We start from the raw sequence: 19,555 nt of genomic DNA, 5'->3' as shown, positions 1-19,555 counted from the left end.
CCATAAACACGTAGACGTGTTTCTCGGTGTTTACAAAAATCACATCAAATTGTCTACAATTTGATGTGATTTTTGAAAGCACCGAGCGAACGCTTGAAACCAATAATTGGGTAATTATCAGGTTAGTTTTCTCTACCTAAATTCGGTGGCAATTTTAATTATTTAAATTTTCTAGAATATTACCATGGAGTATTATTTCATATTCGAGTATCCTGCAATACTATTAAATATTTCAGGAAAAGAAATTAGGTAAAGAAAAGTAACCTGAAAATTATCGAATTAATGGCGCGTGGGACAACCCGCGCTATGCAACGCGAGTGCACCGCGAGATTATGCGAATGTGTGCGTTGGTACAAGCCGCGCTGCTACGTTTGTATGGAGTTACCCTACTTGTCTTATTAAGTTATTATACTATATAACGATGCAATATAATAACGTTTAAGCTGCTGTTTGTTTGAGAACATACAACCTCAAATGGCTTTGGATGATTCCTCGTAGCACTGAAAGTGTTACAATCACTTTAGACAAAATATATGGTAAAATTGAGGATATACTCGTACACTGATTAGGATACGGTGTGAAAACACGATTCCTAAACATTTTCATGATTAAAAAAAAACACAATTTTTCCTCGAAATTTACAAGAAAACCGCTGTATTCAATTGGTACTTTTTTATATCGAATGAACTGAATACAACACGTATAGTATACGATATACATTTTTCAAATGGTTCTAATTTCGTTAGTACAAAAATAAATTCTGAAATAAAGCCAGTGTCCCTGCCGTTCGACCTACGCAATAGAACCGTTTCAGTACGGGAAAAATTTGAATTCCAGATAAGGTAGTATCGACACTTAATTCTCAACGACATGTGGAGTCCCCAAACCGCATTAGACCAGCATGGTGGATTAAAACCCTCCCTTTATAGAAGATGCGGTTGGAAAATATGACTTTATTCCTACCGAAATGACGGCTTTGCTACATACATGCTATATAAGTATGTATGTAGTTATTTCTGGTGCGTACATCCCATAAGCAACCGCATCTTCGGAGTGGCATTATTCAAATGAGCGCCGGCGGCGGCGGCGAAGGGCTTGCGCACGCGCTGCATGTAATGCGTTTGTACTTCTAGCGTTTGATACTGCTCAATTTATTGCAGAAACCGTCGTGTACTTCTTAACTTTCTGAAATCTTAACAAAACATCTTGCAGATAATACAGAGACTTTCTTTGTTTATTACCAAGTCGTGCGCCTGATGGTAAGCGACACGCCTGTCCTTAGTAGTTTGTGCCACTCAGAGCTTTCAAGAGAGCGCAAGTCCCAGGTGTCTATAATTTTACCCGCACCCTTACCATTCAAAGCCGCAATGCAGCAATGTGTAAAGTGACATTACTTCCATGGAGAAACTCTTTCACAAGAAGCTCTTCTGCTACTCAATAAGTAAACATAGTAGTCGTAGATAATGGCACATCTTTTGGATAACCTATGGAGGTACATACCACCTGGACGTAAATATTACACACTTTGTGTAATAAGGTCACATCTGCACATGACAACTTTTCAGGAGAGCGGTTAAAATTCTACTAACGAAATTAGTCCATATCTTTTTATACTTAAGTAGGATAGTTATAAAATTTCGCATGTACATAATTTGTTTTATGTAATTCGTATAACTTTTGTGTGATAAAAGCATTTTTGACGTATGACATGTGAATTTATTGTGGCAACAGTACAAAATATTATTAACACATTTCAGTGAGTTTACGTTTTTAAAGGCAACGAAAATTTCCGGTTTAATCTTGTAATATCTTTTGGTTCCTTTTTCTAAGCTGGATATCTGTATGCAGGATACGGTTGCTGGTGGAAACATCGTTTCTAATCGAATGTCATTATTCAAACGAGCGCCGGCGGCTTCGCAGCGACGCACGCGCGGCTGCGTCCTGTGTTTTCAAGTTATTATAATTATTCTGCTATTATGGTATGATAGCGATTTTTACTTTATTGGAAATATCGTGCAGTGTTATTTCTGATTTAGAAAAAGGAACCCGTTGCTAAGTTAATGTGGCTAATTACTTATGTAGCCACATACAGGTTGAATTCTGCCAGCACCCGGGACACCCTGTCACGGGATTTCAAATCTTGCTCAAGTGCTTGTATACATATATGCGTTTAATTGTTAACCTTTTATGCAATCAAGAGGACATCAAGCTTTGAACTTTCGGCAGTTTTTATTGCAAGCAGTATAAAGTTCAATTTAAATCCTAAACGTCAACTTTGACGTCTCTGTACCTTTATTAATAACTCAATAAGGTACCATGTGGCCATAAATTAAAAATGCCTTAATTAAATGAAAATCATAATATAAATAATACGCACTACACGAAACAAATTCTGGTATATATGAAGTACCTACATATATTCTGGTATGAATATTTTAGTGGCCATCTTACCTATTTCTGCCGCTAAGTAGTAATGTGAGCATTACTGCGTTCCGGTTTTGAAGAGAAAGGGTGCTGGTGAAATTACAGGCACATGGGACTAAGTCAAAGTCAAAGTCAAAGTCAAAGATGATTTATTCCATAGGTAAAATAAATTTACACTTGAAAACGTCACATTTAAGGTACTGCTCGTTCACTACGCTGACCTCCCTGAGAAGAACGAGCAAGAAACTCTAGGGATTGCTCTTTTCAAATAAACTTAAATGCTATGGAATACATTTTGAATCAAATTTGTGTGGATTCAGGAGCCATGTCGTCTTTCCATACATCTTTATCTAACACGTAGTCTTCAATTTTGTAATATGATTTTTCGATCAAAATATTTTTAATGTAGTTTTTAAACTTAGGAAATGATAAACTTAATATATGCTCCGGAATCTTATTGTAAAAACGTATAACTTGTCAACTTATATCTCAGGTTGAGGGGCGCAGTGGCAATACCCCTCAGATCTTTGCCATTTAAAGCTCTGAGTGGCACTGCAACTGTCGCTTACCATCAGGCACACGACGTGTTCGTCCCGTCACTTGGTATTATAAAAAAACAAACGAAATTTTACAACTTTCATAAATAAGGATAAAAATGTCGTTTCGTTAATACAACCTTTAAATATTTCTCCTGAAAAGCAATTTGCAGACGTGGCCTTATTACACCTAGGGTGAGAAAAAAACGATAACTGCGTAGGTAATGTTTGTATTCCTTTCCTTTATCCACTAGTACAAGGCTTGTATTAGGCGTATAATTTTCCTGTTGTTCAGATGTTAGAACAACAGGAAAATTTCGGAGGAAATCGATCTTATCAGACCTAGTTCATTAAACTTCTTAGAAGTTATGATTAACCAGCACTGAAACAGCGTTGCAATATTACAGTAATACGATTAAGATTATTTATTTACTTTTAATAAATAATTAGTAACTATACCGGAGACAATAAGTCTTAGATCCATTCCAAGAAAAAACCCTGAGGAGCCATCTCGATAAAGTGGCAATAAAACAAGACATTGAAGCCCATCAATTACAACCGTCTATTACAAAACGACTAACCAACCAGCAAATAGTACAAGTGCATAACGACATAAGGACCCACACGTCCGTCCCCTGCGACCGCCGAGAGCATAATGTGCGCGGTAATTCTAAATTCAAAATTGAAGAAGTTACGAGTCGCGCACGGGCCCGGTGTTGCCAGTTATATAATTAGAAAATGAAAGGGTGGCGCGCATGCTGCCCCGGGCGCGACCACTACTATCGCTCACCATCGAGACTGCAGCACTAGTGACGGGGTATTATCGATTATCTGGGTATTATCGATGACGGATGTAAGCGGTACGTGGAGATGACATGTTTGAATTTATGGATAGTAGAACAGCAGACTTGTAATTTTACTAAAGAAAGGTATAATGTTTGAAAAAATAAGCTTTAGAATACAAGAATTTTTTTCTCTGAGAAATGTAGTTAACAAAGAAGGTGTCATAGTGTAAAATAATACCTTCTTTTAAAATATATTACAGGTACATTTCACCAAAGCTTGGAATGCGAATTTCTTGTTTTACTTTGCATGCATTTAAACAAAATTTATAAAATAGCATGAATTTGAATTTAATTATAAATTATAAAAAATATGGAGCAAAAAAATATAACAAACAATAATTAAAGTTTATATTTTATGTTATCAAAAAAAAATCATTAATATTGTAGTAGCATTGAGCATCTAACAAATTATGCAATTTCATTTTAAATTGTCTACAATTAAGTTCTTTTATAGCATCCAGTAATTTATTAAATAATTTCTGCTAACGCAAACACCGTTCTATTGTAAAATTCCAAATTAGAGCGTTCTGTGAACCGTATTTCTATTTTATTTCTTAGGTTTCTAGGATATCTAGTTTCGACTAAACCAAAGTTGCCTAGATTTTGTTTGACAAATACACAGGCCTCATAAATGTACATGGAAGGTATTACATTTACAAAAATTGAAGATACTTACGAACCCTACCCGCAACTCTCTCGCTGACCCACACCAAACATGACCCTGACACATTTCTTCTGGGTTTTAAATAGTGACAAAACAGCGTTGCAGCAGCAATACCCGAGATGATAAACATTTCCTCATTTCTGCTCTGTTGTATCAGAAATGTTATAAAACAGACCTACCTATTACAAGTATCATGGGTACGCATAAATATCCATACCCTAACCCTTTATACAATAAAGCCACATGTGATTATATGTCAAATTGCTTTTATCATACGAAAGTTATAAAAATAATGCAAACTACATGAAACAAAATATGTATACATATGTGAAATTTTATAACTCTTCTACTAAAACATAAAAAAGTTATCGAGTAATTTCGTTTGAAAAATCTTTAAATCATTGTCCTAAAAAGTTGTCATTTTGCAGGTGTAGCCTTATTGCATCTAGGGGCCAAACAAAAATACTTATAAGATTAAAAAAAAAACGTGACAAGAGACTAGAAAGTCGACAGATTGTGCTACGTCGTAAACATATTTATTTTAAAGCCCCCCTAAAAATGAGGGAAGAAATTGGTAAATGAGTATGGTGGAGTGTCGAAGTCGCGATTGCAGAAAAAAATGGTATGAGATTACCTGCAATCTCGCTATAAAGTGGCAGGCGCTCTTACTCACCTAATTGAGATAAAAGATCCACACTCAATCTCATTTTAAAATAAATTCAGTTTAGAAAAGTAAAAAACGTAGACTTTATATTTGTGTACTACAGATGACACCACTGAAACAAAACCAAATTTAATAATGAGAACAAATAAAAAAATATATAATAACAAAAAATTTAAATGAAAACATACTATCTAACTATTACATGACATCTAAACTATTATTTCTAATTAATAGTGCCAGACAAAACCATACCAATTGCCTGATCTCGAACTAGAAACTTCACTATACCATGAATACCAGAGTAACGGAATTCAACTCCGGGGCACTACCAAGAACACACAGACCATGACCAATTTAGAAAAAAAGCATTTCCCGCATTGGTGCCGTCTAAAATTGAACTCGCCATGTTTTCATTTAGCACCTACTGTGTAATCAATCGTTATATAAAATAGAAATATATAACATAAGATAGTGACAAAGTATTTATAGAAAGCAAAATATAACACATTCAAAAATTTGTGCACACTGTCACAACTTAGGACGTATTAACTGTCATTTTTAAAGTACAAATTTGTATGCTGTATAAATTAACTTAAGACAGGATGATGAATCTTTATTGAAAAGAATATATGACACATAGGATGTCTTTACATCTCAATGGATTACAAAAATTACGCAAAATTCTCATAGGATGTACTCTAAGTGAATTTAAAGTCAAATAATCTTTATTGCATAGGTAAGCAAATTACACGTGAAATCGTAATCATATTGATTAAACTCTACTGCTCATACCTTAAAGCAGATTCTCCTGAGAAGAATTACTATGTAGTTATAAGAAAGGTTACTATGTAATGAGTAAGTACTAATGAGATAGAGTCAATTTCATCGATATAAAAGCTCCTTGCATCACTAACATAAAAATATACTCCCCAACCCCGGGGCAAAATGGCAACATTCTTTATTTTCGAATATTAATAAGCGGCCGGCATTACACCGTATTTCACATCATGTAATCACATCTCTTTCTACCACATCGTTAATCCGACAGCCTATCTCACTCCAGCCCTCAAAATTCGAGTCTTTTTGGTGCGAGACGGTAAGCCCTAACGAGTGTAACTGTGTTATTTTTATTATAATGCATGAATAATAATTATTATAAAAATAAATTTGTGGCTGGCAGCACCTGTGTTTTTCGGATATCAAACGAAATCTTTACAGTCTAATAATCTTTTAATCATATGTACGATGCTTATGTTATAATTTTATTTAAGATACTAAATAAAGGAACGGACAAGTCGTGCACCTGGTGGTAAGTGACACGCCTGTACATAGCAGATGCAGTGCTACTCAGAGCTTTAAATCGCAAAGATTTGAGGATACTGCCACTGTGCCCGTCACCCTGAGACATAGTACTATAGTTTAGTAGCACTAGAGCTCCTTGTCACTCTGTCTGTACTTCCCTGGACGAACTCTTGTCCAGGGAAGTACTGCCACCTTACCTATTTTTGCCGCCAAGCAGCAAAGTGAGGCACATGGGCCTTGTCAACTTATGTCTTAGGGCAGCAGGCAATGAATGGTAAGTAGGAGACTCACGTAACCTTCTGTCTGTCTCCCCAGACGGAAAGTATCCATGTTGGATTTCCCCGCGTTAAAAAAAAAGATAAGTTAAGTGACACAGTTCTATACAAAAATATTTATAATTAACTCTGGCGTTGACCCTGTTTACCGTAATCGTTGTAACAGAATAAAATAGAAGTCGTTATAAAACTCCAATCAAGAATGCACAGTAAAATCGGATTGTAGGATTTCCTATTGTAAAACCAGATACTGTTCTTTATTACCCCAATCAGCCTGTACAGTTGAACGTTACTTGTAGAAAATGTTGTATTGTTTTATTTCTTATTATTTACATCCTGCAGTGGGATATAGATAGATATACCTATAGATAGGTACACAAAAACTGTACATAAGCAACTTAGAACTATTGTAGGCAAAGGCGGCCTTCTCACTTGTCAACAGCAGTCTCTTCCAGACAACCTTTGAGGCAGTAGAAAACTATACAAATTGAGAGGGTACATTTTTGAATGCAAATCCAAATTGTATTATGTATCGAGTTCTTAGGTTTTCGCGATTGTTACACATAGGAAATGAAAGTATTTTTCCGGATTTAAGTCGCGTATATTTGTTTTTTCAAACAAACCGACGTTTCGGGCCCTTTACAGGTCCCATGGTCACGGTTGACTGAGGTGGTACAGTCTTCAACCAGTTATGTCTAATATTAATGCAAACCACCCTATTTTTTCACTATAGTTACAATAGTTATTAATTAAATACCTTATTTTTAATTTTACAAAGAGAACATTGCAATTTACGCTACATTAATTTTTATTCTATATTAATAATAAATTAAACTTAATTTTTATTCTATATTAATAATAAATTAAACTTAATAAAAATTCATTCAATAAAATAATTTGTAAAACTGAATGTAGCTTAAATTGGAATGTTCTCTTTGTAAAATTAAAAATAAGGTATTTAATTACTAACTATTGTAACTATAGTGAAAAAATAGGGTAGTTTGCATTAATATTAGACATAACTGGTTGAAGACTGTACCACCTCAGTCAACCGTGACCATGGGACCTGTAAAGGGCCCGAAACGTCGGTTTGTTTGAAAAAACAAATATACGCGATTTAAATCCGGAAAAATATTTTCATATCCTTTGTATTATGTTTTTTTTTATTTATATTTTTATACGCTATGCCAAGTAAGCCACGGAACGATCCAGCTTCTTGCATGGTTTGCTAGGAGACGTCGGTTCGAATCCGGCTGGATCGAAGGAATTTTTTCTAAGTGTTCGATCTTTTTATTGAACTACTGGAGTAATTTCACAAAAAATAATTGAATATCACTGTGGTGAAACATTCTTACATTAAATAACAAAGCGTAGTAAGTGGAGGTCCATAGTCTCTGCTTACCCCGGCGGGAGACAGGCGTGATATGTATATTTATTTTTATGTGTGCTGTTCATCCCTATCTAAAATTCAAATTAGAGATTTTTTTTATATTGGCAACTGACGGGACGAACAAGTCATGCGCCTGGTGGCAACAAATGACACGCCTGTCCATAACATACTTGTTGCAGACTATGACCGTGCCAGAGGATATACTTACGCAATAGGTTTACCACCACAATTATTCAAATCAAATCAAATCATTTATTTCTTTGTGATACACAGTTTATAAAGTTGTTACAAGAATGAATTTTGAATCACTGTGGTCCGCCTTATGGCATACAAAGTTTTCTTAGTTTTAGTAATTCTCATGCAATAATTTGTAATAATATTATAATAATGCAGTCCAATTAATGCAACCTAATACTAATGAAACATAATAAAAATAGTAAAATAATCAATAACAAATTTAATAATATGAAATGTAAATTTTGTAAGAAATCTTCAATATTATAGAATGTCCAATCATTTAGGTAATTAAATAATAATTTCTAAATTCTGCACAATCGTTGCAATTCTTAATTTCAAGTGGAAGTTTGTTATATACCTTCGTAGCCATTACTATTACACTCTTTTCAAGTAGAGCGGTTTTACATGATCTACTTTTCAGTTGATGAGAACTGCGGGCTCGTGTGACGAATTCAAATAAATGAAGATGACGCTTTACGAAAAGTGAAATTTCAAATATATATAAGCATGGTAGAGTTAGTACTTTCAAATTTTTTAAATGTGGTTGACAGCTAACTGTTTTTTTCAAGCCGCATATAGCCCGAATACATCTCTTTTGAGCGTTGAATATGCGTTCAATGTGCGGTGCATTTCCCCAAAAAATGATTCCATACCTAAGGTTGGTTGCTACATAACCATGGTAGGCGGTCACTAAAGCGTTTATATTTACTATTTTCGATAGCCTAAACAATGCATAAGAAAACTTTAGTAACTTACCACATACATATTCTAGATGTGTTTGCCATTTTAGATTATTATCTATATGTAAACCTAAGAACTTTATTGTCATTGTTTATTTTTGTTTATTCTAACTATATCGGTTTGTACATGTTGTAGGCAGCAGATATTTATTTACACTCAAGCCGCAGCCTGCCGCACTGACCCACTGCGTGATACGGACTTCAGACATCGCAAATGAAAGCAAATATTGTCATAACTCAAAAATAGTGGAAATGAGAAAAACTTACGACAAACTAGAGTCGACCCCAACTACCATATCGTTCGATATCAAGTTTTAATTAACTGCCTCCGTGGCCGAACGGTTACCATGCCGGACTGCCACGCAGAGGTCCCAGGTTCGATTCCCGGGCCGGGAGAAATGTTTGTATGGCGTACATTTATTTCTCTCGTGAGTTTGGGTGTAATTTGTGGCTGTCTATGTGTGTGTCCATGGCACCTGCGACATAGGGTTTCCCTAGTGCGGGGCTATGTTGAGTGTGTGCGTTATTTATTATTTATAGATTAGAAGTTCTATATAAAATCTGTGAATATCTCAGTGTGGATATGCGAATCAGGTTGTGCGATACGCTTATTCTTTCTAAATTAAATTACGCCGATACAGTGATGGGTGAATGTATTTTGGTTCGGACTAGGAAAGTGATACAGCGTGTCCAAAATGCTTGTGCACGTTTCTGTTTCCCTGTTCCCCGTCGATCTCGAATTACCCCGTTTTTAAACAAATTTAACCTTCTGAATATGGATGCGCGACGTAAGTTGCATCGTGCTACTTTACTTTTCGGATTGATTAAAAATCGTGAGCCTTCATACCTGTTCGAAAAGCTTACGTTTTCCCACACCGCACGGCTGCCTTACGTGGTAGCTTCCGTTTTGCTGCCACGAAATGTTGGAACGACATTCCACCACCAATAAAAAATTGCAAATCTGTTGCCTCCTTCAAAGCATCTGTTAAGAAATTTTTATTCTCTTCTCAGGTGTTTAACAGCACTGGCAGTCGTGCTGTGTCTTCTACGTTTTACTGCTAGCTTTAATATACCAACCACAAACACATGAGAACACAATAGACGCACAATCAGTATTGGTTTTATTAAATCCCACCTACTCTACACGTACACCCATTTGTATAGCATTCTTTTGTACTTTTTGTGTTGCATTTAAGTCTTGATTTACGCCTAATTGAGTTTTATTGTATTTTTTTAAAAATTCGTTTATCTGCTTGGACGAAGCGACATCATCATCCTTGTTTCATCATCAGCTTCATTGAAAACCAGCGTAACAAAGAGTTTTCACACGTCTTGTTACAAAAAGCTGAGTGGTGTAATTCTTTTATTTTGTATTTATCATAACATTGTTTTATTTTTGTTATCATTCTGTTATTTGGTAAATTTGTGACAAAATATGTACATATATTGTTTAAGTTTACCAAATAAACTACTTTTCTTTCTTTCTTTTTTCTTTTAAAATTCCCGGTATTTTGAGTACCACAGCAACGAAATTCATCCAAAAAACAAATTAACTAAATTGGAAATGCAACAAAGTTTCTTTCATTTCAAATTTCGCTACGGCAAAAAGTTGTTAAAAACCTAAAACAATGATCCGCAACAAGCACAAAGAAAAATTCGTAAGGCAGAAGACCTATTTCAAGCCCCTGAGGAAGATTTCTCAGTTCCTGAGACCCGTGAAATGTAACATCCCCTTACAGGATGCAGGAGTTTATAAGTTTGACTGTGAGTACGGTCTCTCTTATATTGGACAAACAAAGCGAAGTATTTGTGCCCGCGTCAAAGAACATATAGCTGATGTCAAACACCGTCACGTAAACAAATCTGCAGTCTGCGAGCATGTCATGGATAAACCTACACATTCAATGAAGTTTGACAAACCCCAAGTCCTTGCAAAAGAAGTCCGTTATCTACCCAGGATGCTGCGAGAGGCCATTGAAATTAAAAAACATCCTAATTTCAACAGGGAAGATGGTTTCTCCGTACCACCAGTTTGGGATCCAGTATTTCCTGTAATGAAAAATCCCAAACAGTACTAATTAATATGTTTTACTTTATTCTAATTTATATTATTAATTAATAATAAATTGAACTTAATAAAATTTCATTCAATAAAATAATTTGTAAAACTTAATATACCGTAAATTGGAATGTTTTCTTCGGAAAATTAAAAATAAGGTATTTAATTAATTAATAACTATTGTAACTATAGTGAAAAAATAGGGCGTATTGCATCAATATTAGACATAACTGGTTGAAGACTGTACCACCTCAGTCAACCGTGACCATGGGACCTGTAAAGGACCCGAAACGTCGGTTTGTTTGAAAAAACAAATATACGCGATTTAAATCCGGAAAAATAGTTTCATTTCTTAAATGAACTTAGTTTAGATTCGTGACATTATGCAATGTCTTCGGGCTAGACTTCCGAACTGTTGTCTGGGTAGGGTCCGTTTAAAATGCTGATTTCCATTTCTAGGTACCCCATCCATTCCTCTAAGCAAGGAATTTTAATTTAACTTTTCCACATACATTTTTGTGATACAGTGCATCTTGTAGGCCCTATGCGAGTGGGAAAATTACCAAACAAAAAGTATTGAACCTATACCATAATGGAGATTGTCATGATTACACAGTTAAATCAAGTCATAAGTTAACAAAAGAATTATCGCACATACATGTAGGTAACCGAATATTATCGTAACTCATAATGGGGGTATTGAAACAACAGGATTTGAAAGTTAAAAAAGTTTGTCAATGGGAACCAAAAAATTTATATTCTCATTTAGAAGTGGATAAATAAATATTAACTTATATTAATAATTATAACAAACTAGTGAGGTAATTTCACAAAAAATATAGAATATCGATTCAATACAAAATAAAAATAATCTATTCGCAATAAGACCCATTCAGTAACTTTTTTGAACTTTCAAATCTTGTTTTGTCAATTCCACCATTTTTGTTAGTTACTACAGTTTTTTGTTTCATGTGCGTTATATAGAAGCAACATATTAAGTGTTAAATCGATAATAGCTTCACTTTTTAACCGACTTTAAAAAGGAGGAGGTTCTCAATTCGACTGTTTTTTTGTGTATGTTACACGATTACTCCGGCCGATTATTTGTGAGCCGATTTTGAAGATACTTTTTTTGTTGAAAAGGGCATACTTCAGTATAGGTCTCATTTAAATTTGAACAAAATATTCCACCTCAAAGGGGGGCAAAGTAGGGGATGAATCCGGTTTCGCGCACTTTCCGGTCACCGATTTCAATAAAACTTGGCAAATAGATGTGATTCCACGAACTTTTCTGGTCGATTTTTTTTTATGAAAGTTACGTTTAATTGAACAATTAGATCACATAACTTCTTGTGCGTTCTGCTCGCTGTGTCTTCTTATAGTGTGTATTACCATTATGAACAAATTACTTTAAGGAATTAATGCACATAGACTGCATAACACCTCTTCACTCTCGTTTATAATAAGTAGACAACTAAATATATTATAAAAAAATATCCCATTATTCGCAATAAAGATCCATTTAGTAATTATTGAACCTTCAAATTGTGTTTCTGCAATTTTTCCATTTAGGAGTTACGACATTATTTGGTTTCATGTACGACATAATAATAATAATAATAATGACACAAACAACCAATCCAATTATCAATTATTCAATCAAGCATTCCCGGCTTTACAAAGTTATGAAATGTAGAATTATTACTAGGGAATGGGAAAGTAGACACTCACTCAGATGTACGGGAATGATTAAAAATAAAGCACCAATAAGACGCTGACAAGTAATAACATGTTAACCAACACAACATGATCTTAGTTTTGCGAAAATGGTACCTAAAGATTTTTTCGTTGTTTTGATAGTCTAAAATTTACATGTAAAATTAAAACTTTTTAAAGAATTACAGAATATAATAGAATAGAAATTAAAAACAACGAAAATATTGTCAGGTGCCATTATTGCTTCCCAAGGCACCTAGATCAGAACAAATTTAAAAAAGTTCATTTCTAAAATTGACGTTATTGTTGTCTTAATATTTTGTATTGTATTCCCTTAGTATAATAAAGCCACAAGTGACCACACGTCAAAAATGTTTTAACCACATGAAAATCATAAATACGAAGTACATTATGATAGCGAAATTTTACAAGTCTCCTACTTAAGCATAAAAAGTTATCGACTAAATTCGTTTATAGAATCTTAAACATCCCTACTGAAAAGTTGTATTTCTGCAGATGTGACCTTATTACACCAATGGTGTGACATATTGCTATCTCTGATTGGGAACTATATCAATATGCAAAAATGATGGTCACCCGATCAAATACCAGCACAGGCAGCAGTGATCGCGTGACGTCTGTAGAACATTTCAGTACTGCCCAATTCCTATGGGAACGGACAGACGATGCGACGATGCTCTAAACCTACCTGAGTTGTTTGGATTCCCGAACTACGTTGCTTTGATGTCCGCCTGTTACACTGTTCTTGCTTTCTGAGTCAAGATACGATTCCAGATACACATATGTACGATGTAAGAGCAACATGTGTTGCTTGCAGAGTATTCTTTACCCATTTTTAACCGACTTAAAAAAAGGAGGAGGTTCTCAATTCGACTGTATGTTTTTTTTGTATGTATGTTACGCGATAACTCCGGAATTTGTGAACCGATTTTCATGATTCTTTTTTTGTTGGAAACGGGGTACTTCCATAGTAGTCCAATTTCATTTTGAAGAAAATCATCCACCTCGAAGGGTGGCTGTTCACGCATGAAGATTCACTTTTATAAATAGCGCCTAACTTTAATTTAGGAGCAATCACTTTAATGGTTGATTTTGCTATTTCTTCCATTCAAGGCGTTTTTCTCTCAATATACTTTGAGTAGTGTCGTAGTGAGAACCTATTTTTATTATCTCCAGCGTCAAGTCCTGTATAGTGGCGAACTAGGGATATTTCAATAAAACTTAGCAAATAGACGTATTCCACGTACTGTTGAGGTCGGTTTTTTAGTACTCTGTACTGAGATTATTTATCTATTACCTGCTATAGACAATCAAGTTGTTTTCTTGACGTTGTATTAAAACCTTTTGATATAACTTCTGGGAATTTCCTGCAGAAATTAATAAAAACAATATTATACAATAATTTGAGTCTTGCGCGTATTCGAAAGAGCATTTTAATTCTAATAAATAAAATTATTTAAAAAGTAAGTAATTTTAATTATAAAATTCTAATTCATAGTTACTTATTGGTGACCTATAAGTGCATTTGTTAGTACAGTAATCTTATGAGCTAAGTTAATAGAAACAAAGATAAAAATCAATATAAATTAATTATATAAACTAAACTAAATTAAACTAAAATTAAATAAAGTCACGCATTCAACGTGACAATGAACCTGCGGAAGGAAACCGAGTCCACTCTTCTTCTGTCCATAATGGATTTTGATACTTATTTTGCCGTGCTACTTCGGCAAAGAGTGGCACGCTCCGTAAATTATTAACTTTGTGGTTTCTTTTTTTGAAAGTAATGCAAACATTTCCGACCATGTTTGAAAAAAGTTTGTACCTGCGATACTCTTAAGAATATAGGAATTAGACATCCTATCGACTGCGGTGTAAGAGGCCACCTTTATAAGTTGCAATTACGAATTTGGGGGCTATCATTTCGTCGGCTAGGACTTTAAGCCAGGTCGTGACTTTCTTTCACGAGTCCCGAATTCGTTTGACGTACTAATGCATACTAACGTTTTGTGGAGGCGTGATGAGACGCGCCATGATGCGCGGGAATGATTTACGTGGATTTTTAATGAGGGATTAGGTGATTTTAGGTATTATAGGTTTGGATATAACCTAGTGTACCTACAATTCTCCTTGTCATAACTAACGCATAATATGTATTTTGGTAACATTCGAGAGATTGGTACCTAAAGTGCCTAAACCTGTTAATTACGCATATTTTGAGCCTTGGTAGCCTTTTCTTTACACAGGCGTAAAATGCGCTACGCATACCCCGCCGCGAGCGATCACATAGCGTGGTTATGTGGGACTCTCCTCCGTGGACTTAACCGGCGATACAAGCTCGCCCGATGGATACTCGAAGGCCTAACCACTAAAAATCTGTGTATGCACCCTCACCCCTTGTAGAGTTCCTTGTAAAGGAGTTCGTCCAGGGAAATAGAAAGAAAAGAAAGAAAGAAAGAAACGTTTTTCAGCTTAAGATAATTCAAGCTAAACAGATTAATTATTACATATACCTATCTATAAGCTGAAATGGATCCAACTCAGCATAATGTTACAGCTCGCTTGCTGTAACGCTGGTTTTCAGTTGGAACCGCTATTACAAAATGAGATGGCACTAAGTACAAGTGTGATAAACACTAAACTTATAAAATGTAACTTAATAATTAACTAAAAACAGGTCGAAAAATTACTAATAGGAACTATTACATGACTGTATATAAAATACTACACTTGTCAGGGACTATTACATGAATTGAATGTATATGAAATATATATGAAATACGGCACTTCATCATCATCATATCAGCCGGAAGACGTCCACTGCTGAACATAGGCCTCCCCCAAAGATTTCCAGAGCAGCCGATCGGACGCGACGTGCATCCATCGGTTACCCGACGCTACTGCTCTAGTTAGGAATTATAACATGAACAGGCGTGTTCCTTACCACCAGGCGCACAACTTGTTCGTCCCGTCACTTGAAATATCTTAAAAAGATGCTGCATTACTATTATGTAAGATGAGGAGCTTCAGAACAAAAACCGATAAATTTCAATTCTAATTTGTGGTAATCGTCAATTCTAATTTTGTCTAGTCTCATTGCATGGTTTTGTCACATTGTGTTTATCTATTTTGTGCGTGAGATGACCGTCATGTGGTATAATTAAAAAAGTTATTTCGAAAAAAAAACTAGTTTCATTCTAATTTATATATACCTAATTATGTATGTTGCAACCTTAGACTATGGAAACCAAAGGACATGTTATATTGACATATATAAATCAGACGTTATATGTATATGATGCATTTAGACGTTGGAACCATTAACATTTTATTGTCTTTGTTTAACTACTGCGTGCCGTCGTAAGCCAAAAGAGATAGCACGTCAAACATGGGAATCGAAAACATTGTAACGTCATCTTAAATGCGAACTGTCCTCATTTTGCCATTTTTGTAGTACCCTTTGATAACCGTTTCCGGTTGTCAAAGGAAAATACATCAAATGTCAGAACCAATGTTTAACAAAATGTTTTACTAAATTATTCGCATGAATTGTATCGAAATGGACAAAAATATTGACAGTGAGAACAATAAAGGTTTGATAACATTGCGTCGCTGCAGCATTAAGGGGTTCGGCAGTAGAAAAAGAGGAAATCAACCGAATGTTACATTACACTGGCATGTGTTATTTTTCTACCTATAAATCATACAATAGTCCAAACATCTCATGTAATTAGACTCATTTAAGTAGTTTATTCATAAGTCTTGCCGAATTTTGCTTTGGTTACTTTAGATTGCCTGTTTGTAAATATATTTTGATGATTATTGATAACGATTATTTTGAGATAGTGTTGTTCTTGTAAGCAGACATATTATCGATATTCTGTTATTAAAACAATTCACTACGAGGTTTTTATTATTTCATTATTATTATTTTTAAAGTTACCTACAAATGAAAAAAGAAAGAAAGAATGGCTGGAAATTATAGGACTGCCAAACATAAACATTGGATCAAATACCATCTTCGTTATTTCGCTTCATTTTGAAGAGTCAAATTTTAATAGAACTTTGAATGTAACTAGATTACATGATAATGCAATTCCATAGTTACATTTATTGGTAAATAACTTTATATTTAATTTTGATTAAAATGGCTCATTACTTGCTTAGTAATAACAGCCTAGTAGTAATCATAATTTGATTACAGTAAATCATACAAATTTACAAACATAAAACAGTTTCAACATTCAAACCATACATTTGCATATCGATATTAACTTATACAACACTAAATCCGCCATGTGTAGTACAATATTGGTTTAGGTAGGTACGTTTATTCCGTAGATAGGGCAGCTCCTTTCCTTTATTATTTTCCATCCTCTAAGATTGCAACGTACACACAGTTGACACGTATTGTGTTTCATTACTGGTCATAAACCTAGATTAATGAGCAATGGACAAGTCACGATTATTTGTGATAACGAGCCCCGTAATCCGCAAATTAATAAACGTCGAACAAGCGTAGTTACCAGATTATCTGCAGACTTTCGAATGATTATTTCAGTAATGCTTAATATAAATTATAAGTCGCTATCTTCGCATCGTAATGACAGACTTTAAGCTAGAGATTCGAATTAAAGCCTTCGAAAAGATAAAATCTCAGTGAGTCATAGCGTAATCATAGGTTAGTCCCGTGTACTATTTATTAGGATAAAGTATTCGGTGAATTTTATAATTCCAGCCATTGAACGGTTCTAAGTGTGTATAATTTTTGATTTCTGTTTTTATTTGGTCAAATTTTGGGTTCGATGAAGTATTTTTAAAGCCCAACTTGTGTTTTTTTTTTATATACGCAATGACATCTAACCACATTTTTCCATAAAGTTAAAACTTTGCAAATATTTAGCGAAATGTTAATTAAATCCCATGAAATACTTTAGTTTGACTACTTAATTTGATTTTACACTAGCAACGTACGACTTGAAGCGCTATCTAACGTGGAGTAGCGAAATCACATCAACTTGCTTTATTGACATATATTGATAAGAGATGTCGCTCTGTTCTTATAAAAAAATTTAAACTTTTCGTTTCATAATATTTTATATTTTTTACTAAGTTTTGAATTTAGATTTAATTTTTTTCTATATCAATAAAAACCTAAAATATAGATTTACATTATCAACTCTTTGTTTGCTATTTCATTTTATTCAAGAAAATTGTAACACCGAAACCATGACTGTCATTTTGATTTTTGACAAAACAGTCGTCAGTCGGCATTTTTCGTTTTCGCTTGTCATTCAACAATATTTTCAATTTTCAGTAAAATACAATGGCTCTGCTTGATTTGTGCCGTCTAGATGAGAAAATTAACTTAAGACCGAGTGATTCTCTTGCGTCTTTTCAAAATGACGTGGTCGGGTACAGCCAGAACTTCATAAACAGCGCTCAGTTGGCTATTCCACCATTCGCAAATGTAAGGTTAATTTATATTGAATAACTTTATAGAAACTTTACACCGCTTATGTTTTTATTCGTATTTACAGCCCGTTGAGACCCTTGCGCAGTTCAACACGAGAGATGAGACGGGGAAAGCCATCAAAATTCAATTTGATCATGGCACCACTACACTTGGCTTTCGGTATCAGGTAAATTCATTACATGTTAATGTTTGTTTTTTACAGCCTTAAAACTGTGTTATTAAATCATTGTACTTATCCAGTTATTTTTATAGAGCAAATTATGCAGACATTTTTCGATTCTATGATGAGTGAATGCTTACTCATCATTTCCTATTTAAATAAATAAATTACTAGCAGTAGAGTTGTTTGTGAAATATTTCTAAATAGTTTTGGAGGGCGAAATTACAGGCACATGGGACTGTGTCCCAAGATGACGGGCGCAGTGGCAGTGCCCCTCAGATCTTTGCAATTTAAAGTTCTGAATGGTACTGCAACTGTACTGCTCACTACCAGGTGCACTTATTTGTCCCGTTACTTGATATCTTACAGAAATGCTGTTACTATTATTATGTAAGTCGAGGAGCTTCAGAACAAAAACTGATAAATTTCAACTCTAATTTGTGGTGAATGAGACACTGTTATTCTTGTGTAGAGATCTCGTGCCGTATGCCGCTGTTGCGCAAGTTGAGCTTGTTTGTGCTAGCCCTACTATAATCAATAAAGTAACTTTGACTTACAAAGCTTAAAAAAATTACAACTGTAGAAGTTAATCTACTTTCAAATATATGTACACTACCAGCTGTGACTGTATTTTTACGAAATTAATGTATTAAAAAGTATGTGATTAGATTATTTCTAGGTGAAGTTATTTGTTTTAAGTGTGTATTATGTATACATTAAGTGATGTCCCACAAGTACCCTTAACCCTATATGATTTTTCAAATACCAAAATCTCTTGAATGCCAATTATCTACATCTACATGAAGTCCTTACTCATCCATTTTAAGGGTGGAGTTCTGCTGGCAGTGGACTCCCGAGCCACTGGAGGCCAGTTCATTGGCTCACAATCTATGAAGAAAATTGTTGAAATCAACAACTACTTGCTGGGTATGTTTTATGTTACTTACATGTAAGAAGCTACTAACATGACAGTAACTAGACTTTATAATGTAATTCATGCGTGCGTGCGTGCGTGCGTGCGTGCGTGCGTGCGTGCGTGCGTGCGT

General features: G+C 34.6%; 1 protein-coding gene across 1 annotated transcript in view; it reads left to right on the top strand.

Annotated features, from left to right (window-relative positions):
* Positions 1 to 18,181: 18,181 nt before the first annotated feature.
* Positions 18,182 to 19,555, top strand: part of LOC113239799 (proteasome subunit beta type-5) — a 5,327-nt gene continuing 3,953 nt past the window's right edge. Inside the window, exons 1-3 of the mRNA XM_026476937.1 lie at positions 18,182 to 18,343; positions 18,414 to 18,515; positions 19,337 to 19,436. Coding sequence (XP_026332722.1) covers positions 18,200 to 18,343; positions 18,414 to 18,515; positions 19,337 to 19,436 — 346 coding nt within the window. The 5' untranslated portion in view covers positions 18,182 to 18,199. The remainder of the gene's footprint in view (positions 18,344 to 18,413; positions 18,516 to 19,336; positions 19,437 to 19,555) is intronic.

This window comes from Hyposmocoma kahamanoa, unplaced genomic scaffold (assembly GCF_003589595.1).
Source record: "Hyposmocoma kahamanoa isolate Upper Pololo Valley unplaced genomic scaffold, ASM358959v1 116, whole genome shotgun sequence".
NCBI classification, from domain to species: domain Eukaryota; kingdom Metazoa; phylum Arthropoda; class Insecta; order Lepidoptera; family Cosmopterigidae; genus Hyposmocoma; species Hyposmocoma kahamanoa.
The sequence above is the reverse complement of the archived record's forward strand: the minus strand, read 5'-3'. Positions and strand labels throughout refer to the sequence as shown.